Source organism: Megalobrama amblycephala, linkage group LG20, assembly GCF_018812025.1.
Source record: "Megalobrama amblycephala isolate DHTTF-2021 linkage group LG20, ASM1881202v1, whole genome shotgun sequence".
NCBI lineage: Eukaryota > Metazoa > Chordata > Actinopteri > Cypriniformes > Xenocyprididae > Megalobrama > Megalobrama amblycephala.
In genome coordinates this window covers 7352942-7376197 of record NC_063063.1, presented here as the reverse complement: position 1 = coordinate 7376197, position 23256 = coordinate 7352942, and the positions used below count along the sequence as shown (strand labels likewise).

The following is a 23256-nucleotide window of genomic DNA, read 5'->3' as shown; positions in this document are numbered from 1 at the left end:
TAACACATTCAGTATCTAGATTTTACTAGAATTGGCACTTATAGTCAGTTTATTGTCTTTATTTAAACACATTAATATCATATCAGCAAAATCGATTGACCTCTAACTCATATGTTTTGATATATTAGTACTCCAAATTTTATACTTTACAGTATGTATTGAATAAAACATGTCTTAGGTATTTTAAACTTGCAGTTACCCTGTTATGCAGTTGAATGTGAGCCCCAGCCAGAATCTGAGAAACGATTTATGTTGAGATAGTATGGATTTGTTTGGTATGGATATATGGTATTATGGTATACGGTATGGATACCATTCTATTGGTAAAACTTTACACTGTGGTTTCATTTGTTAACATTATTTGAATAGTACAGCATTTATTTATTTTTTTTGTCAATGTTAATTTCAACATGTACTAATACATTTTTAAAATCAAAGTTTGTTAACATTAGTTAATGCACTGTGGACTAACATGAAACTAAACTAACATGAAACAATAAAGAATTATATTTTTTACTAAATAACATTAACAAAGATTAATAAATGCTTTAAAAATATATGTGTTGCTCATTGTTAGTTCATGTTAGCTAATGCATACACTGTTAACAAAAGGGACCTTATTGTTAAATGTTACCATTTTATTTGTGCAAATTTCAAAAAGATTTAGTTTGAAAGATGCAGCCCTGTTTATTGCTTCATTGGCAGCAAGAACAGCAAGAAGGAACACAAATGGGTATTGCTCACTTGAAATTGTTTATATTTAACCATAGGTTTACATAATCCTTTGTTATCATACTGTTTATACTTTACCTGGGTTAGCTATTAATTCTGGGTACTCAGGTTTCAAGAGCTCACACTGTACTTTTGTTGTTATAATACCATTGTTTGAAAAGCAAAAAATAGAAACCCGTAGGTGTGCTTTCTGTCATGGTTCCTCATTTTTAGCGGTTTCCTCGGATGCTGAAACTAAAACAGTGCACATGAAAGTTTCTCTGACTGTACAAAGCATATGAATATTTATTGAGGTATGCGCTGAGGTTAGTGTGTGATTGGTTGTACGTTGGTAAACAGTTCCCTTTTACATTCTAACAAATTCACAGCAGTAAGCCCAGAGTAAATACAATGCTGACCCCCATTCAAAATAATGTGTGAAATGTTGTTTAACCTACAGTAGGGTATAAAAGACCATTCACCCAGCATTAAACACTGTGTGATTGTGTGCTGTTTAGGTTGGGTGAATGCGAAAAGGGATGCATCAAACTTATTTGTGTTCTGTTTGAGCTGTCAAGCATGACGTTCTTTATTTTTTTTTAGCTTCTGAAGCCCAGTGGATTGACTAACCTGAGTATTTTCTTTTCTTACAGACGTTCAAACCTCTGGTGGGGAAGACAGTGTTTGGGTCCATCACAGCTATTGAGTTCTTCTCTGACAGACACCTGGACTTCTTGACGGAAGGAGGAGCCTTTCAGCCCTATCAGGTGAGAGTCTCTTGGTCTCATTTAGAGTTGTCAAATGTACCGACTTTGGTACCAAGTCGGTACTGAAATGTTAAAAATGTGACGATACCAGCATTTCCCCCTAGCATTTTGGAAATGCTGGTATCGTCACATTTTTAAAATTTCAGTACCGACTTCAATGACAACCCTAGTCTCTTTTCCTTTGCATTCTCTATCACATGTCAGAATTTCTTTAGTCTGTGTTTACACTGAGCTAAAAGGTGACTGCCCATGTAGGGATCTGCAATAGGCTTGTCTGTTTATCAATCTTGTCTTCCAAGATGAATTTTCTGGTTCTGGTTCTGGTTAAACTACCCTCAGGTAGTTTGTCCTTCCCTTGTTCCTCGAAATCATTTGCTAGTATTCCCCCGCCATCAGAATACGTTCCCTCCAGCTTCCACTAATGGATGCTGCTGGGTGGATGGTTGTACAAGCTGGTCAGCTACATGAGTTTGCCTCCATAGGCACTTCATGCTCAGAGCACTAATAAGGACAACAAACGGCCTCTTCTATTGTTCTGTGCTAAGCCACTCTCATAAACAGCTTAATTAATCTAGCTTAGATAAAACACACAGTGGCAGAGAGAGAGGCTCTGAAAACAAACACACATGACAGATGGGAGGAGATGCTCTCCACTGCTGGATTCATATTCACGACATGTTTTATCCCCAGTGTTGCGGGCTCACCTCCATCCTGCATGACGGATAATGAAAGGCCATCTGCCAGCAAATTATCCTCGCTCTCATATCATCGCGCTGAACCCAAACTTGGGCGTGTCGTGTGGGGGTAAATTGTTGTGATATTTTTGAGGGGAATAATGAAACGGGTCGTTGTTTTGTGACTACTGCAGTAGTGTGGTTTACTGTGCATGCTTTCTGTGTTCACATTTCCGTAGGTGATTTGGACTAATCTATGGGGATTTTTGTGGTTAATCTCTGCAGGAAGTAGAAAAAAAAAATGCTGATGAGTTTACAGTAAATGTAGCAGATATATCAATAATAAGATCTGAATTTATTGTTCCAAAACTTGACAATGTTTGTAAGTGTCATAGCTGTGCTTGTGATTAAAAGGTTGTTTTAGTAAGTAGAAAAATATACTACCTTTCAAGGTACCTCATTGCATGCCAACTGCCTACGTTCCACTAGAACAGGGGTCGGCAACCCAAAATGTTCAAAGAGCCATATTGGACCAAAAAAACAAAAAACAAATCTGTCTGGAGCCGCAAAAAATTAAAAGCCTTATATAAGCCTTATATGAAGGCAACACAGGCTGTAAGTGTATATTAGCTATATTAGCCTACTATCAAAATGAATAAGTAGGCTACAAATACATAATGAGGTATTCCCGAGGTATATATTTAAAAACTTCTGAAAGCTACAGAAAAAAGAAGCAAATGGATCGGTGCAATCCACAGAAACAGCTGGACTCCAGCAGAGAAACATGGATTTGCAGTTATCATTTTGTGTCAAATTGTTGGATTTTGAGGTAAAATCATTCCATATATATTGTATTGTTATATATTATGTTGACAAATCATCTATTAAATATTTTCCATCTTATATTCTGCATAATTGTGCGTTTTAAAATAAACACTGACAAAAACTATACTATAAAACTATATGTTTTAGGGCTGGAAAATATGACGATATATATAACATTGATATAAGTGATTACGCGGATTTAAACCTACCTATATTGTAGTTATATAAAATATTCACAGGCAGATTTGCTTTATGTATTTCCTCGGCGTCAAATCAGGCACATATAAATGTCAGGAAACACGACTCCTGGCTACATGTCAATATCCATGGATTAGGTTTATTTGACAAGTTGTAAGAAACACTTTCGTGTCCAACCTTTAGTGTAATTCGTTTGTTTTTACTCGCGTTTTCGCAGTTTCCTCTATTAAATCCAGTCACGCAGCAGGTTCTTTTGCCAATCAGTCCAACTGAGGGAGCGCGCTTTCGGCGGGAAAGTGACGTCGATGGCTATGACGCAAATCTTCGTTGACAGAAATGTTGAAATTTAATATTTATTATTCACATTTTTACAGCATTGAAAAACGTTAAGAATGTTTGTGTCATGTTTGTCCTCCTACATAAACCATATGAAAACAAAAAATATATATTTTTTCCATTTTAATACATTTTTGAAAAAGCTCCAGGGAGCCACAAGGGGGGCGCTAAAGAGCCGCATGCGGCTCTAGAGCCGCGGGTTGCCGACCTCCGCACTAGAATCTCAGTACTACTTAAGCTTCTGGTTAGTGTTCTTCAATAGCAAACTGTAGTGGTAGCTAACTCTTTTTGTCATATTTCTAATAATTGTTGATCACAACAAATTATATGCCTATTATTTCTAGGTCTCTCAAAGTTAGCATTTATTTTGCTTTTTTTTTTTTTTTGTGCATTTTGGCAGGGCAAGTAAAAACCTGAACCAGCCCAACTGGGTCAGTAGATAATACTGCATTTTTATTAAGCATATTAAACATTTTTATGGTTATCGGTATCGGTCATTTTCAAAACCGATTTGCCGATAAAATAATTTAATTTTGAAATGCGCTATTTGGCTCTGATGCAGCCACCTCTGTCAGAACTCATTTTTTGCTTGTTGTTGTTTACTTCTTTAAGTTTTACAAAATGTTTAGGAGTGCTACTGGGTGCTCCATGCACGTTTAGTGTTATTATTATTATTATTATTATTATGAATTTTATTATTAACAGTTCTCAGAATTAAAGATATAAGCATTTAAAGGAAGTCTTTGCCTTGTTTTTCTTAATTTTGACATTTAATTTTAATTTTTACACCAGACATATATACATCGGCTTCAAAATATCGGTTATCGGTCTACTTGATCTGTAATAATCGGTATCGGCATCGGCCCTGAAAAGCACATATCGGTCAACCCCTAAGCAGTATACAAACTGAACAGCAGCTGCTGTTAGTGGCGATTGGTCAGAGGTTATTTAATAAAGTAGTTAAATTATACACAACTTATACTACATTATTATTTTACTCTTGCTTGGTTGGAGAGTGAGACATCCGCCACCGCACAGAGTGAGCATGCAAGCGCCTTTTGCATCATTAAAACGTGATCGGTTTATGTGAACATCCAGTTGAGAGACGTATCAATTAGGGGTGTTGAAAATAATTGTTTCTACAATGCATCGCAATGAGGATGTGGAAGATTCTGCATGAATGCTGTAATAGACCATAATCGATTATAGCCTATTGACATTCCTCTGACGTTATCCATCGCGTACTCACTTCTCGCGTTTGTGTAAGATGGCGGAGTGCAATCTAGAGTTTTGCGTAAGGTTGAAAGATTTTCCCACGCAGATTTCGCTCATGTTCAGGTCGGTCATGCGAATTTGCCGTGCTTATCAACCGAAAGCTGCTTGGTTTGAAGTGACTTCTGTGTGAGCAGTGCTTCATTCATCTCTACATAATTAACAATGGACACTGGAACTTTTTTTTGCACACAAAATTGCTTTGCTAATGTAACTGCACCTTAAGACTTTTGGAGTCAATGTTAAGTCTTGACACAAGCTCGATTTTTCATTTTTCATGGCGTTTTGTTTTCAAGTTTTAATGCAAAAGCAAGTACTTGTAGCATTCTCAGCATTGTCACAAGGGCTGTTTTATTGTCATCTCTATGGTCAGTTTTGTTTCTGTCAGGTCGATGTCTGCCATGGCGGAGAAAAAGTTTGAAAGAGAATCTTTGTCATCTATTGGTTTATAGCCATTTTCTAATGTCACTACTCTCAAGCGCTGCTTTGTGTGGTGCACATGCATGTTGCTGTCCGAGTGACGGGTGTGTTGAGTGTCAGTCACTTAAGAGATTCCTTTTTAGTTGGGTTATTTAGACCTTATTAAATCATTTGACCATTAGGTAACTCACTCCAGACTATGAGTGTGTTTCACTCCCAGGTGAAAATGAGGTTATGGTGCTACAGTCATGGACACACAGTCTCACACTCAACAATTTGCACACCTCAAGCAGGTATTTCTTCTTCCGTACACTTTCACTCACAGCTGAGAAATGTCCTCAAAAGGAGTATTCCTCAGTCCCAGATCTGCCTCTGTGACTTCTCATGGGATTCTCACACATTCCAACAAACCATCTTGTTCTGGAATCAAAAACACGCCTCCTTTTAAAAATCCAAGGTCTGACCTCTAAAGTGCTTGGGAACTTTGCTTCTTTTGCTTGCTGGAGTGTGATGAGCTGGCTTGCTCACATCCTGTCCTGGCCTCTTTTCTCCTTCACGGATTTTTTCCACAGTGCAGCCTGATCCAGGGATGGATAGAGGAGAGGCTGGAGCCCAGGAATCTGTTTGGCATAATCGCAACAATTGAGGCTCTGTGTGCGAGGCCAGCCGGCGAGAGAGAAAGAGAAAACAGGAGTGCTGTTTTGGTGTGCATTACTGGAACAGACGACTACACGCTTGTGACTTACACTCATTGTTCTCTGTGGGCTACATTACTGAGTGGGATTGGGTCTGGGCATGCATTTGCATTCGTTTATCCTTGAGTGGGATGGAAGAGGAGGAATTTGACCTCTGACTTCAGTGTGGCCACATAGAAGACTTGAGAACTCTTAAGTAACAATGAAACATGCTCTTGTTTACTGTCATGGCAGTTAAGGTACATTCACACTGACAGCCATTAAATCGCTGGAGGTCGCAAAGTTGCTGTGATGTTGGTCTCTAGTAGCTGTATCCAACCATATCAGTACTGTCTGCACTACCGTTTAAGGGCCTAGATGGATTCTCTGGACATTTATCCACATCTTCTGAGCTGATTTTGGAGCAAATTCTGCTGAAATTGATTTAAAATATAATAATGTTACAGTAATAAAACAATAATATGTTCAAATATTTAGTTGTCGACTAATTTTTTTAATGCAAATATCTTAGAGCAGGGTGACCTATGACCAATATAATTTAAAGATAACACATGCACAATTTCTAAAATGAAATGTATGTTTATTTTACATATATCAATTTGAAATAAATTATTTGAAAATAAATCGGTTCGAAAAAAATTATTTGAAAATAATTGAACTTGATAAAAAAAAATCTGTGAAATAAACAGATTTAAGGCCCCAGTATACTTACAGTGAAATTCTTTTTCATTCTTCGTTTAGAGGTAAAACACTTTGAAATACGTGAGCAGCAATACACTGTTATCGAACATCTGATGCCACCCTCACTGCTAATAAAGCATAAGAAAAGCATCTGAGCAATGTGGATATGTTTGTTTGCACAAGCTCTGCAATTCAGGCACTCTAGTAAAGTCATGTCACGTTTATTTATATAGCACTTTATATAATAGATTACTATATAATAGAAAATCAAGACGCTTTACCGTATTAAACCTGAAAAACAGTGTCAAAGTCTCGTTTCATCAGAAGTGCAACTTCATTTTCTACTATAAAGCAGCTCTCCAGTGTGTTCATGTTTTCACTCACTGACGTCTGACCTCCACGGATTGAACAGGAGAAATGTAGCGTAAAAGATTTCCATGTGAATGAAGGTGGAGCCTCAGCGCACAGCTACCTATTACGTAATCGCCACAGATGAATGGTAGTACAAAGGTGTTTACCAGCCTTTTCCGAAAAGTTCGCTTTGGCAAGCTGTTTCTAACTTCGATTGGAGTTCGTTTTGGCCTTCAATTTCGATTTTGCTTGAACTATATTGGGGCCTTTAAACTTTAGATAGAAACTTCTTGTTTCTGTAATTGTATTCTGTAATACAATTATTGTATTTTTCATAAAGAAGTTGTTAAAAAAAAACCTGATAAAAAGTAAACACTGTAACTAACAGCTTGAAATCAAGGATTAAAACTATAAACATTAAATGCTTTTTTAGATATTGAAGACTTGCCTGCTGGGACTATGTATATGCTTGATGGTCAGTTCCTTATTTCGCATTAAATCACCAATTCTCATCGAAAACAAATGACTTCTAGTCGCTTCATGGCTGAAATTGCTGTCACTGTGAATAGCCCTTTAGTGTTACGCCCTCTGTGTTGAGTGGTGGGATTGTTTTTGCACCCTGCATATGAAGCGTGCATAACGAGTCATGGTGCACAAACACAATATCCCACCATCACATTTGTGTGAAATTGTATTCATGGATACCATTCAACAAAACAGAACATACATCACACTGGTGTACTCTCTTTTAATGAAGAAACATATATCACACACACATACAGACGGCTCAGCCACCCTCCCCCATACGCTCACACACTTTCTCACATTCACACACAGACAACTACCGTTTTAGCATGCGTATTTATACACAAGACTGCAGTTCTCCCTGAATGATTTAATCCACAATGTATAGAATTACTCACTGTAACTGCGCTAAATAAATTACCTCAGCAAAACATCATTTGAAATGACACAAACCATACGAACGATACAAACAGCGCACACACACTTGTATTACCCCAGCAACAAGCTTTTTTCACACACGTCACGTATGTAGTATTGCCATAGCAACAGGAGCGCACACATCGTCTGCTCCTCAACAAAAGCTTTTACGTGCCACTGGGTTTCTTCACCCGCTTTTGCGTTTTCCCAACGCCGCAGCGGTAAATTGCGCTGAAATTTACGCCTCTGTTATAAGACGTCACCATTAATACTATAATAGCGTTATTATGGTATCTTTCCTCATGTCATTCCAGCTCTCCGCACAATGATTCATCCTCTGAATGCGTCATCTCTGTGAAAAGCATTTGTAGAGTGCTGGAAGGAACATCCTGTCTCCGTGCGCTCGTTCGCTGTTTACACCTCTGACTGATGCAAGCATTGTGTCAGCTCCCCACGCTGCCCACTACCATGGCAACACCTCCGCCTGCATGTTCGCTTTCCCATCTCCCATCCCAACAACATACTTTTTAAACATTGATCTATCCTCATATGCACCTAGATATGTGCGGTATCATTACCTCTATAAAAGTGCGTTGGTGATTTGAAGCAGCGTCCTTACCTGTGCATGTCTTAACCATTTCAAACATCATAGACAGAAGCAGAATTTGAAATTACCTAATAGTGCACTCTGTCCTGTCCTAAAAGGTTTCCTTGGAAGCAAAACTGTACAAATGTACCAGCATCTGTCATACTGTTTATGAAAATGAACACATGGTTGTGTAACTACAAAGGACCTATAAATCAGAATGATATAAGTCAAAATTTTTATTAGACTACATTTGTGAACAGGCCTTTTTGTTACACGTGGAGCGTAAATTTGGCCTGTTTCACCTTGACACATGCTCGTGTCATGAACCTTCAGAGGACAGGACGACATTAACGCAAGAGCTGTGCTCTTCAGAGAAGGACAGATCAGGAACACGTCTGCCCTTTGTGTGAACAAAGAGAGTGAAAAAGAGCGAGGGAGAGAGACAAGTGAAGGAAGCAGAGGAATGCTAATAGGAGCACTCAGTCATGTGGAGCGGGACGGTAATGGGACTTCATTCATTCTTAATGAACACATTGTTAATTTCACTGACGTACAGTAACAGCCTTAGCTGCACCCTCTATGATGACTAGACTAGATATTGATTTGAATTTGGCACATTAGAGACCATTTTTTATAACATCACATATTTCTTCATTTTAAACGTGATTTTCTGACAATGTAAGCCTTTAATTTTAGATACTGTACAAAATATATCTGATATTCATTATGCAGTTGCACAGTTTTAGACCAACTTTTGGTGGGACTATCTAAAATGTAACCGCAGAAAGACTCCTGTCATGGTTGTTTAGTATAAACAATTATGTACATGGAAGATATAGCTTGTGGTGCCTGGTTTAAGACAGCAAAAGACGGGTCACATTTACCATTGTTCAGCATTTTTTCTTGGCCGAAATCCAGTCATTTCAGTAGGAATCCACATGATTGGGAATTTCACATGAGGGCAAAAGATTTCCCCACGCACATTTTGCAACGGGTTCAAGTTGTTCAAGTGTATTTACCTCATTTGGCCAGCAGAAAGCTGCTTGGTTTGAAAGTGTGTGAGTTGTGCTTCATGCATCGTAACACTTGACAATTGACAACACAATGATCACACCTTAATGCTGCTTCTAAGTGAGTAATGTCCTAACCAGGAACGACAGTAAAAGTTATCTCTTCCATGTATATATGAATTTTCTTTTATCCTAACCAGCTAACATCCCAATGAGGATCATGGGACTTTTTTTTTTTTGGCTTATTTACAAATGTGTCACTGGAAACTTGGTCAGGACATGGTGTAATGCTTCATCTACACTGCAAACAAGCTGCACAATTTTATAATTGGAGTGTTCTAGTTTTGTTTATTAGTGTTCTATCAGTCATCACACATGATCACAGACTTGATTATGTTATCATTCGGGCCGAGTGGATTTTTAGTCTTTAGATAAAGCACTACTGTTGATTATATAGCTGTCAGAAGTAATTGCACAATGGGAGGAAACATTTTATGGTTATATTTGTACCACCTCTGTCTCTAGTCCCTGTGAATCCCAGTCTCATCTGATAAGCATCAGTTCATCAGTAAACACAGATGGTGCACAGACATGGATTCTGGATCTCATTAGAAACCATGTTGTCATTTTACGGGCAGCACCTTATAGCACATTCTTATGGGTCTGCATGGCACCAAATCTCAGTGAAGACTAATTTTTGTTTATTGCCAGACACACTTCTGTGGCTTATGCCTGTCTAGAACAGCAAATATGAATGATGTCACATGGACAATACAAACAAAATGTCTCTGAAGTATGATTCTTTCGGAGAGCCTGGGAACAGTACGGAACACTTCTGATGACATCCTTCAGCTGTTGAATGTTGAATTCAGCCTGTTTGTCGAGAACATGGAGACAAGTGGAGAAAAGTGCAAGACCCACGCCCAGCCTTGTTCCCAGGCTGCAGGCCGCTGGACAGAGTGCAAGAGAGGGGAAGGAAGCTTTTTTTTTATCTGGGTCAGAGTTTGGATCTGGAAGCACTTTCCTATTTCCCCCAGTGCTGAGCACCACCCTATTTCGCAGTGTCTTCCACCGCAGCGCCATGTGGAAAATCCTAGAACATATTGCTGTTAAAGTGATGGATGGCAGCCCGGTGTGGAATGGGGTGGGGGGGATGGAAAGAAAAGTGCATCTGCTCCGTCCTTCACAAGGGGGTGTGTGCAGAGGAGGTGGAGGATATGAGATTACAGCTGAAGTCTTGCTGAAGACCAGACTGTAGGAATGAGATCACGTCTCTCTCTGTGATTTAAATTTCATTGTGCTTATGCACAGCATTCGTCATTCGTCTGATTGTGAGCTGCTTCACATTCCTGCTAGTGTGCATTGCCCTGATCAGAAACATTTGGACATGAAATAATATTCGTTTTATTTGGATGCTCTTCTTTCTGTCGAGTGGAAGGGCGATGGGGAAACCAGGCTGTCCTAATAGATTCCAATCTTGGATGCCACCAAGAGAGAAAGTGCCCCGTGTAAACTGCAGGCCAATAAATAAATCATGTGTCCGGCAATGCTCTTGCTTTAAAATGAAAACTGGAATGAAGGCGTTTGTATGTGTGTGTGAGTAATGCAATGGTTGTCACTAGGGTAAGGAGGATAGAACAGTTTACTTTTGCCCAAGATTAGGCACACTGGTGATGCAATGCTATATTTTTAAGACAAACCACAGTGCCACTTAGTTTCCAATATACACATATCCTCAATCAGATGCAAACATGTTACTTTATGGGCTCATTTTTGCTGGTTTCACTTCTAAATTACAAACCTTATCTGACATTTGTTGTGAGCCACAGTGGAGGACCTAAAAGAGACATGTCATGGATGGCATATTTCACGCCAAAAGTAAAGAAACGTACATATATTACATATAGAACTCTTTAAGGCACAGCTCTATTGAAAACAGCTGGTTTAATTCTAAAGCTGCAGTTAAACTAGACTTTGAGCACACAAAATTACTACGGAAATTACAACGGTTGTAATATGATGTAACACTCCGTAGCATCTTACTAAGAAACATAATTCAACATAGTACATCCAAAATGTAAAAATACGCAATTTACTCCACTTTACTGCAATGCTGCAATCCTGCAAATTTAAAGTTTGCGTTGCTTTTATTTAGCAAAGACATTACGTTGTGAATTTGCATTTTTTTTCTCTCCCACAGTTAGTGGAACGAAAAGTGTATTGTGACCACCCCTAAAGGGTCAAAGAGAAGGATAGATAAAATTCTACACAAAGGTTGAATATGGCCCTATTGAAGTACCTGCGTTTCTGATCAGATATTTGCTGTCATTCAACTTAGCCAGCAATCACACACTGTGTGTGTGTGTGTGTGTGTGTGTGTGTGTGTGTGTGTGTGTGTGTGTGTATGTGTGTGTGGCAGCAGTGGGGTATTTTCAGGACTCAGTTCATGTGTTCACCAGGCCTGCTGTGTGATTGTGTAAATAACTGGAGCTCCTGTCAGCCCCCCCCCCCCCCCCTCTCACTCCTCATCACCATCAACAATTAATGGAAGTGCAGGGCGGATATCCCTCTCACCCTGCTAGACCCTGACACACACACACACACACATCTGCTTCACTGCTGGGCTCGGGAAGCGGAAATGTAGCGTTGCCATGCGTGAGGAGGTGTGAGAGCTTTCCTGTGCTTGTTTCAGATTTGGTGGGTCACTGGCCTTCATCAGATCGTTCAAATCTCTCTGTGATTGGAAATGTTTTACTGGTAATTGCAATGCCTATTGCTATTGCTCATACTAAGGCTTACGGGTTTGTTTAGATCACTACAAACATGTATGACACCTCAAATCATACAGTTTGCTGAGACTTAAGATTAATCTCAGACTTAAGATGCAGTCACATTTACTGTTGCTCTGTGAAATTTAATGTGCAAAATCCAGTCTTTTCACTAGGAATCCATGCGATTGAAGTGAAGTTCCCTTTGCAGATTTCGCTATTTTTCAAGTTGGTCACATGAATTTGCCGTGTTGACAAACAAAAAGCTGCATGGTTTGAAAGCGACTTCTGTGTGAACTGTGCTTCATACATCTCTAAGCTACATACGCTACTCTACGGAAAAACATACTGAGAGCAGCAACTTACATTTCTGCTCTGACAGCCACAAGACCACGCGGTAAGTGCTTGTTTAGAAATCAAGAATGGTGAGAGAACATTGTGCTTGGTACGCTTTTCGTCTTCAAACCAAACTTGGGTCTTCAACCGACAAAGTTTAATTCCCATCTGGCTAGCGGGCTCACATAATGTTTACACTTTAGGTCAGTAGACGGCGAGTAGGCGGTCTTTTGTGGCTGTTTGAACGCATTCGACCACATGAGCGTTAACACTACAAAAGCAATCCGGTCGGATGCGTTTTCGACTACCTAAGAGGTCAAAAGTGGACAAGCTTAAAATGCATCTCACCCACAAGTTTTACACCCCGTTAACATCTGTATTTACTGTCGTCCACTTGTGATCCGATTAAACAAAATGCATCTAATACCAGGTGGAAACAGGGCCATAGTGATGCTTGAAGCACCATTTACACAGAGTTCACTTTCCAACCAAGCAGCTTTACTGTGGTCAGCGCAGCAAATTAATGTGACCAAGTTAAACCCAATACAGAATCTACGTGGAGAAATTGTTCACCCTTACTCGAAACTCCATATTGCACTGATTCCTATTGAAACGACTGAATTTTGAACTCAAAATTTCACAAACAACGGTAAATTGTAGTTCATCCATTAATTTAAGAGGTCATAGAAAATGCTGTGACTGCTCAGTGGGTTCATTCTCCAGCACTGATTCGACTTTGCATTGTGTCTTTGTAGTTTCGTAAGTGATATGCTAACATTTTACTTTTGTTTTCTGCAGGATGAGGTGGACAGTTTAAGTCCTGTTCTCAGGGACTATCCACATCTCCATGAAGAAGTGAAAGCCTGGGTGAAAGACCAAAAAGTTCAGGAAATTTTTATGCAAGGTAATTTTGGTCACATTTCATCAATTATTCTAAAGGGCCAACTCGAAACTTTTTTTTTTTTTTTTAAATCTATGCTTTTTAGATGACACAGCGTCAGTACTTTGTGCCCACCATCCTGCCTTTTTATGTTAAGTCAACATTAATTGAAAAATTACATTTTTTACTTGCTTAAAGTGATCTCAGGTTATGTATGTTACATGAGATTAAATGATTACTCAACAACAAAAATATTATTTAAATTGACAGTTTTGGTTGAACTCGTAATTCCAGGTTTAGTACCAATGTTCATGTAACAATAGTTATGACAATAATGGCAAATAACAATAGATTTAAAAAAGATAAGTTACCATTGTAATGTTCGCATGACCTTCAGCCTCCGTTTCCTGGTCAAAGTGTTTTGGGGTGGGAGTAATTCTTCCTAAACCCACTGCCAACTCACATTCAGTTGTAGCTCTTTTCTGGTACAGAATGCCCACTATTCAGGAGTCAAAACAGAAAAGTCCCTCCCTTTTCACTTGGTAAGAATTACAGAAGTAAGGGTGTTGTTGTGGTCTTGGCAGAAGGTCTTGTTTACAAAGTCCATAACAAAATTCCAGGCCCACAATTAGTGATAATTGTTGAACTTGGCAGTTGACAAGGGCAGAATGGAAAGCATCTCAAAGCCAAAGGTTTTGGTGGGGAAACAGAGCACAAAAAGAAAGAAATAAACGGTCTGTGGTTTTGTGCAGACGTCGCCCCTTGGTTTATGTGCATGTGAAACGTATGTGAGGGAGATGCATTTTGGTTGTTGTAGGCACGAAGGACAGTGAAAGGGTTAGCTGTTCTAGCAGGGCATATGAGCGGTGTGTTCAGGAGTAATTAATGGGAATGACCTGCCCTGCACTAATGAGCTCCAGTCAGTTTGGAAACCTGCCAGCATTCACTGCGCCTAACAGCATATAGATACAAGGATTGATGTATCATCCCTGAGGTAAAGTTCACCCAGAATGAACAAAAAGAGAGCTTTGCAGAATGCTCACATTGTTTTTCAGTACAATGACAGTAGACAGTGACCAAGGGCTGTTGAGCTCCAAAAAAAAGAACAAAAATGCACCATGAAAGTAGTCCATATGACTCCTGCTCTGTTGAAATGAATTGGAAAATTAATGCAAATTAAAAAGGTTTGGTGATAATGTGTATGAAACCACTGTTTATAGAGTAGATATGACACACTGAAATTAAAGGGATAGTTGACCCAAAAATGAAAATTATCCCATGATTTACTCACCCTCAAGCCATCCTAGGTGTATAAGACTATCTTCTTTCAGACGAGCACAATCTGAGATATGTTTAAAAATATCCTTAGTCCTCCAAGGTTTATAATGGTTGTGAAAGGGAGCATATGGCTGTCATGCCAGAAGCTTGTTTTAAATAAGGATATTTGTCTTACACAAACGCATCGGTTCACTTCAGAAGGCCTTTATTAACCCCTTGGATTCTAATGGATTTATTTTTTTATGGTTGGATGCATTTTGTTGTTTTCAAAATTTGGCCACCCATTCACAAGCATTATAAACCTCAGAGGACTAAGAATATTTTTAAATAATCTCTGATTGTGTTTGTCTGAAAGAAGATAGTCATATACACCTAGGATGGCTTGAGGGTGAGTAAATCATGGGATAATTTTCATTTTTGGGTAAACTATCTATTTAAGGGATTGTTATTAAATTAGTGTACTGTTAAAAATCAAAGTGTATTTTTGAAATTGTTTCTGGTTCCTGAAATCTCCAGGTCCCTATTCATTGAATGGCTACCGTGTACGAGTTTACAGACAGGACTCAGCCACCCAGTGGTTCACGGGCATCATCACCCACCACGATCTCTTCAGCCGCACTATGGTTGTCATGAATGACCAGGTACATCTGATACCATAAAATGTTTTAGTTTGCTAAAATGTTTTGCATATTCTTTAATAATGTAATATGGTATGAGACGCCCTGCTATTGTTAATGTCAGAATTATTATTATTACAATAAAACAGAAAATTGCTTTGTAATGATTTTAAAGCATGCCTTTCATGGTTCATTGTTTAAAAAAAACATTTGCTCTCTCCTCTGACTCTGTGTGCAGGTACTAGAGCCTCAGAACGTTGACCCTTCCATGGTACAGATGACCTTTCTGGATGATGTGGTCCATTCTTTACTGAAAGGAGAAAACATCGGCATCACGTCGCGACGCAGGTCTCGCTCTAGCCAGAACAGCAACACTGCCCACGTGAGTGTAACCTACAAGAGCACACACATATCTCCATGCCTATATGTGCTTTTGTTGCTAGATGATCAGCACACCTGCATTCCTGGATTAACGTTGTGTTCAGTGTTATATGCCAGTTTGTATTTCTGTCTTGTGCATGTCTGTCCCATTGTCTGTCTGTGCTTCTTACTGGATGTTGTGTCTGTAGCTAGCTTTGAAGTAAAGTTCCTATGTGCTTTTTTTAAAATCTTTTTAAAGAAAACTAGAGCCTTGTAGAACACATATCATTGCTCCCTTCATCATTAACAAGACTTCTCTGTTCCACCTTGTTTTTTTTTTGTTTTGTTTTTTTTTTCTTTGTTTTCTTCTCTGTTTCCCTGTTTTAAACATTAATTGGGGATATGCAAGCAGACCACAGGAGGGAGACCAAGCGGCTCTACAGGAATCACTCAGGTACCGGGCCGCACCCCCCTCTCTCCATAGATTTAGAGCTGCTTTTATACCACCTGCATATCCCTGTCTATTATAGTTATTTAGAATTAATTTATTATAAGTGCTAATTTTCCAGTAAATGCTTACCTCGATTAACGTTTCAGGCGCTGTGCTTGCATGGATTAAATTTGGGGTGAAAATATATTTTGAGATATAATGTTGGAAAGCATTTTTAAGAGCCATAGGAACTCTTCTTTTAAGCCTAGCTCTGTGACCACATTTTTTTTTTTACAGACGTGTGTAGTGCAGTCGTTGCTGGCAAGGAAGTGTTTTTGATATTGGTGGTTTTTAACTTAAAAATTCTCTCTCACTCTCTATAAACTAAATCTGTCACAAGTCCTCTCATGCTTGTGTTTGCGCTCTTTTTGTGTTTTTCCAGGGTCATTACACACGTGCCCAGGCCAACAGCCCCAGACCCGTGATGAATTCCTCTGGCTCCACCCCCAAACAGGCCTCTCAGGCCCAGCAGCAGCAGCAACAATCCCAGAATGCTCAACAGCAGGTATCCCAGCAACACCAGCAGCAGCAGTCCTCACCAGGTCAACAACGCGGTTCACGATCTTCACGTCGAAAAGGTTCCGACAGCAGCGTTCCAGATGATGAGAAGATCAAAGATGAAAAATCAGGACAGTGGAGGAAAAGGTAAAACTGATCGTTCTTAAGGTCTTTGCACACTGAGTCCAAAATTTTCGCATGTGTTTTTTCGTATTCATCATCCTAGAATTTGCCACACACACATAAACCTTGCACACTGATTCCAATGTGTATTAATTAATCCGTTGCGAAAAGGTTTGCAAAACAATACAAAATGGAGTGAGGAAGATTTTGTTGCCATCTCTCTTCTTAAAAAGACAAAAAGAAATGGGAAGTATTGTATTGTACACTTGTACGGTGACTCTGAATTGTCAAAACACCTCTCAAAATGCTTGCTACGGATGCGAAACGCAGAAAATTGAACCCAATCCAATTTTTTTTTTTTTATGACGGACGAAGGTTTCGGAGGCAGTGTGTAAACGTGATTGAAAAATGTGAGGTTGAATTTATTTTTTAACGTGCGAAAAATTTCTGACTTGGTGTGCAAGGACCTTTACAGTAACCACACTACTGCAGTGTTATTGTAGGTTAATATCACTTTTTGTGTTTTATGTGTTTCTTATATGGAAAGGTGGCAGGTTTGTGAATTATGAAGGAAAAAATGAAAAAAAAAATATATATATATTACATTTGCTTCCGTCTTCCGTCCCCTACCAGTCTCTCATGTTTTGCTCTAAACATGGTGAATGTGGGGATTATTGCGTTACTTGTGTTAAATGTTTTCATAAATTATGCTTAAAGGACTAAAGGTCTGTGACTGAATTGCTTTGATTCAGTCATGTTATGATTTTGATGAGAAATGAAACAGCAATTGCAGCTCTTCACTCAGAGGAATTAAAACATAATGAATCTCCTCTGGATTGATTGAATTTTCCTCTATTACGGCTTTCATGTTATACAAAGGCCTATTATGTTTGACTTAATCTAGTGCTATATATTTAAGCTGACAAAACCTTCTACTGGATAGGTTCAGTGCTAGTATCTTGGCCGGATGGCCACCTGGTAAAAGATCATTTAAATCCTTCCATCATAATTCCTGCATTACAGTGTTTGGCAGGGTGTTGGGTCTTTGAGAGATGAGGTGAGTGCAGCCACCGCAGTGAAATGGACATTTTAAGTGTGCATAAATTCTACCAGAGTCCCATCCATCACACTTCTAATGCAGCACTTAAGATTCAATCAGCCTTTAACCTAAGTACAAAATGACATCATCCTTATCTGTGCTTGAATAATCAATTGGATTGAGTTTCTCATGCGCTCAACTTGCATGGAATTATTTGCTGGTGGCATGTTTTGTGTCTGTGTTGAAAGTTCTTGTGTTAAAAAAGTGGGTCTCTTTTTTTTCTAGATCCTTCTAAAAACAAAAGCAAACAGACAAACAAGAGGAGGAAAGCAGATGAAGAAGACAAGAAGGGTAGTCTCAAGCGGCTCAAAACAGAAGCATCTGACCTCTCTGAGAGCAGCGACTCTGAGAACTCTAACAAGCGAAGCATAGACTCCTCATCAGAGCACAGTTCAGAAAATGAGCTCAAATGCAAGAGCACTTCAAAAGTTCCAGAGGAAGAGGAGAAGTCCCAGGGATCCAAGCCCATGGACGAGTTGAGTGTAATCAACAGGCTTTCTCCCTGGGATGAAATGCAGGATAAAAGCGTCAAGCCGGTGGCCGTGGAGGTGGCTCAGCTGGCAGATAGCGAACGGTCTGGAGAAAGGAGATCTCCACTGCCTCCTCCGGTCTCCTGTACACAGAACCAAGCCTCTGGACCGGCAGAGGTCCAAAGCTGCATTGTCGAAATGAAAAGCACTGTGAAAACCCTCCCCAAGGACCATTACGGCACAGGGACACCTCGGACGCACACGCCCAAGTGCGTGATTGATATCACAGAAGATGCCAACACGCAGCCCAGTTCCAGAGAGAACTCTGAGGCCGTATCGGCCTTGTTGGCATCACAGAAGTGTGAGGCCTACGTCCCCGAATCAAGACATTTGGTGCTAAACGCCTCCCACTCAGAGTGCAGGAGGCCGGATGGCGAGCAGCAGCAGAATGCTCGCAGCAAAGGCAGTAAAATCGAATTCGCCCACTCTGAGGTCATAAGGCCGGTGACATCAGTGAGTGAGTCAGCAGCCCTGGGCGAGAGAGGGAAGCTCCAGCAGCAGTATACATCTATGGTTATTAAAAATGCCTCGCTAACTGAGGACATCAGGAAAACCCATAAGCTCAGTCCTTCTCCTGAATTGCCCAAACCTAAGTCCATCTCGTCCCCTGACATCCTCAAGCCCAAGTGCAATCCTTCACCTGACATCATAAAGTCAAAAACTCACAGCGTTCATGAATCCTCCAAGCCCAAACCAAATACATCCCCTGAGGTGTCTAAACATAAACCTCGCCACCCTGAAAACCTACCTACAATGGGCCGCTTGGCACTCAAACCTGAGCCGGATGTACCCCGCTCCAGTTTTAAACCTGTGCCAGCCCGTGGGGTGCCCTCTGAATCCACAAAAAGCCCTCTTGTTGTCGACAAAAACGAGCATTTTACCGTGTACCGGGACCCTGCGTTGGTGCGTCCTGAATCGGACGGCAACCACGTGGCATACCTGCACCCGCACCTGCATCCACTACATGGTTCTTCTCACACCACGTGTCTCACACCCAGCTCACACCACCCATCCCACCTCCTCTCTTCTTCCTCTATGAGCCACTCAGTGCACCACCCACACCTGCTGCCTACCGTACTGCCCACAATTCCACCAGCCTCTCTCCTGGGCAGCCATCCCCGGCTGGACTCCGCAGGACTCGGACACCTGGCCTTGGCCCACCACCATTCCCACCAGCAGCAGCAGTTCATCCAGCAGCAGCCCCCTCCCTTGCTGGCCCAGACACATGGAGGTGCCTCATATAACCAGCTCGGCCTCTATCCCATCATCTGGCAGTACCCAAACGGTACCCACTCCTACCCATCTGGGTACAAGTGGGTACATCCGGAGAATGCTGTCAATTCAGACTCCAGCCTTCGGAGGGTAAGTGTGTGCGCCTGTCTGTTTACTAGCCCTAGCCGTTATAATTTATATAGACTGTATTTTACACCAATATGTGTAGTGAATTAAAATGCACAATGTGTGACTGAGGTTGTTAAATAAGATCCCCGAGAGGAGGGACAAATACTCTGTCTCTTTCTCTTGCTGCTGTCAGGGATTGTTTTTGAACTCAGCCTGAAACAACCTACCCTACAGCAATTAAGCTTAAAGTGTGTGAGCATGTGCTTGTATGTGCTGTATCATGTATGGACACATCTCTTAGCTTTTAGAGTCAAACTTAAAACTTATTTAAGGAACATTCTGGATCAAATACAAGTTTACTTCTATCAATAGCAGCAATGGCATGAAAGGTTTGTTACCACAGGAAAAAATACAGTAGTTTCCCTATAGACTCCTTCCATTTCTGTCAACCCAGAATATTCCAAGATAATGTAACTCAACTGTAATCACTTTGTTTCACGTTGTTCATTATAAGCATGTGAGAGAAATCACAGAATATCAGAATAAGAGACAGTCATTCTTATGCACAATTTGTGTGCTCTGACTTCTGTCAGAGAACTGTATGTTGCCTTGAGCGCATTATGACCTTCTGTCTGTGTGTGTGTGTGTTGCAGAACACTCCCAGCCCCTGGCTGCACCAGCCCACCCCTGTAACCTCAGCAGACAGCATGGGGATTTTGAGCCATGTCCCGGGTAGACCAGCCAGTGCAGAGCCTCATCGACCCATCAAGATCAGCTCACACTCCAGCCCGCCACTTTCCAAAACCCCTGGAGAACTCCACAAAGAGTGAGCACGCACACACTTGTGTCTCTCTCTGTCTGTCATTAACACACACGGTTAATCCATTCCCACAGTCCTGCAGTGCCTGGAACTGTGGCTAGCTGTTAAATACCTTGTGACCCGAGGTGGAACAAATGCCATGTGATAGGAGCACTGTACGCTCATTCAGTGACTGTGCGCATAATTAAACTATTCTATTATAGCCCGCTGAATGTCTGTACTCATTTGAACCACCCCCAGTGCAGTTACCTAATGTCTGAGGAGGAACATACTGTAATACTGACCCTAGAACAAATATTAGTCCAGCATCACTATAACAAATCCCTCAAGAATTAAAATACTTACGCAAGTTTGATATTTTCAGATACACAGGTATATCTGAACATTTTTTACATTTTAATGAGTAATGTTTTCTATCACACTGACATAATTTTTTTTTTCTTTTGTATTGCTTCTTCAGAGATCAGGACAAGAATGTGTTTGTGGACCCTATGCGTAGCCTGGCCAGTGCCCACCTCAAGCAAGAGCCGGACCGCAGCCGGACACCTACCAACAAGGAGTTACACCGCCTCTACATGGAGTCACCCCATAGCAAGCAGCAACTACCAGCACGCATGCCTCAGGATGGGCCCGACCGCACCAGCAAATATAAGGAAGAGAATCGCCGCATCCTTCTGGAGAGCATTGAAATGGCCCCCTTCACCGCCAAACTTCGCACTGGAGAGACAGAGCGTGAGCCCTACTCCCGCATTTCCTCCCAACCCAAAAGCCATGAGAAAGAGGTGGAGCACTCTGTGGCTGATCTGTACAAGTACAAACACTCTATATCTCAGTCCCTCCCTCAAACCAACTACTTCACCACGCTGTCAAATAGCGTTGTAAACGAGCCTCCACGACTTTTCCAATCCAAAGATCTCAATCCGTACTTTGACAAGGCACCCGCAGCCTCCAGCCCCTTGTCTTTAGGCTCGTATAACTCTAGCCACACCAAGTCTTTGTCCAAGCCTCCCCCTCTCATTAAGCACCAGCCAGAGGGAGAGGGACTGGTGGGCAAAATAACCGAACAGCTCAGTCAACAAGCACCCATACACTCACTCAGTACCTCAGTGGTGACGCTCAGTGAACGCTGCAGCCCAGCCATCTCTCCCTCGAGTCAGCCCAAGGGCATGCCAGCCTTACGTAGAGCGCCAGTCTTTCACCCACCCACCCAGCAGGCGCTTGACCGTAAGGAGGGGTCCTACGGTCGCCTTTCCCCACCCACACTCACCCCTATCCAGCCAGTCAGCTCAGCGGGAAAGGTGTCAGAACAGCAGAAACCACCCACCCTGCTCCCAGAGCTCAGGGATGAAAAAAGCGGAGCCGAGCTGGGCTCGGCCGAATCCTGGCAGACTAGCGGAGAAACAAAGATCCATGAGAAAGTGGCCTGGCATTCGGAGAATAGCCAAGGGAAGCCGCAGGCAGCCATGGCATCTGTTATTGTCCGCCCTTCTACTTGCATAAAATACGACGGATCACCAGGTCCCAAGATCGCCTCCAAAGAGCAACTTGGTGGCAGATTGTTTGCTGGCCGCTCTGAGGCAGACTGCCTGAAAGTGGCCGAGAGCAGGGAATCTGGGAGAGTCATCCTACCAAATACAAATTTGGAGGATCCCAGTGATCAGTATAACAAAAACCTGATTAGAGCATCACCAGGTGTCATTCCCAGCTCAGTGGCAGTTGTGGCCAATTCTGTGTGCAGCACTAGGACTAATGAAGCTATTGCTACTGCCAGCAGCACGTTTAGCACGCAGAGCTACAATGGAGCAGATATGTCCTTCTCCATCTCTGGCACTAGTGGTAGTAGCAGACTGGAGAGCTCTGCTTCCAAAAGCCGCCCTGCCACTGTTGTTGAGTCGCAGGAGGGAGGTTCGAGAACCACTTCCCCTAGTTCGCTGCCTCAGGCCGGATCTGCTGGCTCCACACAGGCCTACTCGAACTATGTTCACCTGAAGAAGGCCAAAGCAGCTCTGGCTGCAGCACAGTCTCGTAGCTCCAGCAGCAACTCTGAGAGCGAGAGCAGTAGTGTCAGATCCTCTCAGGACTCACCCACCATCGCCCAGGATAATTCTATGCCCAGCAATCCTGCCAGCAAAGCCAGCCCGTTGCCCAACGGACAACCAGCGCAGGCGTGCCAGTCTAACTACCACAAGCTCAAGAAAGCCTGGCTCACACGACACTCAGAGGAGGACAAAAACACAAACAAATCTGAAAAAGGCGGGAATGCCATTTCTGAGCTAATTAAGCCATGCTCTGTCAACCTGATTGCCCCTGCATCTAGTGATGTGGATCTGGGCAAGGACAGCAAAGGACAAGAGGACAAGCTGTCTCAGGAGGACAGAAAGACACGTCGTACCCCCAAGCGTCCGTACGAATCAGGCTCGGAGAGCGGTGATGACTCAGACTCTAGCGAGAGCAAGCTAGAACAAAGGACTAAACGGCAACCCAAGCCCACTTACAAAAAGAAGCAGAATGACCTGCAGAAAAGGAAGGGAGACAATGAGAAGGAGGAGGATGAGGTGAAGCCAAATGGTATTTTCCGGAGTGCCAAGGAAAAAACCAAACTCAAGCTGGCCAGTACCAGTAAGTGCACCATAGTCCACATCACA

The 23256-nt window shown here is 41.6% G+C and overlaps 1 protein-coding gene across 1 annotated transcript in view; it reads left to right on the top strand.

The window, feature by feature from the left end:
* jmjd1cb (jumonji domain containing 1Cb) overlaps nucleotides 1-23256 on the top strand; it is a 161012-nt gene that overhangs the window by 113138 nt on the left and 24618 nt on the right. The window contains 10 exon segments of the mRNA XM_048169845.1: nucleotides 1365-1478; nucleotides 13374-13479; nucleotides 15250-15374; nucleotides 15589-15732; nucleotides 16120-16164; nucleotides 16583-16828; nucleotides 16830-16845; nucleotides 18146-19812; nucleotides 20445-20617; nucleotides 21072-23230. Of these exon segments, the coding sequence (XP_048025802.1) occupies nucleotides 1365-1478; nucleotides 13374-13479; nucleotides 15250-15374; nucleotides 15589-15732; nucleotides 16120-16164; nucleotides 16583-16828; nucleotides 16830-16845; nucleotides 18146-19812; nucleotides 20445-20617; nucleotides 21072-23230 (4795 nt within the window).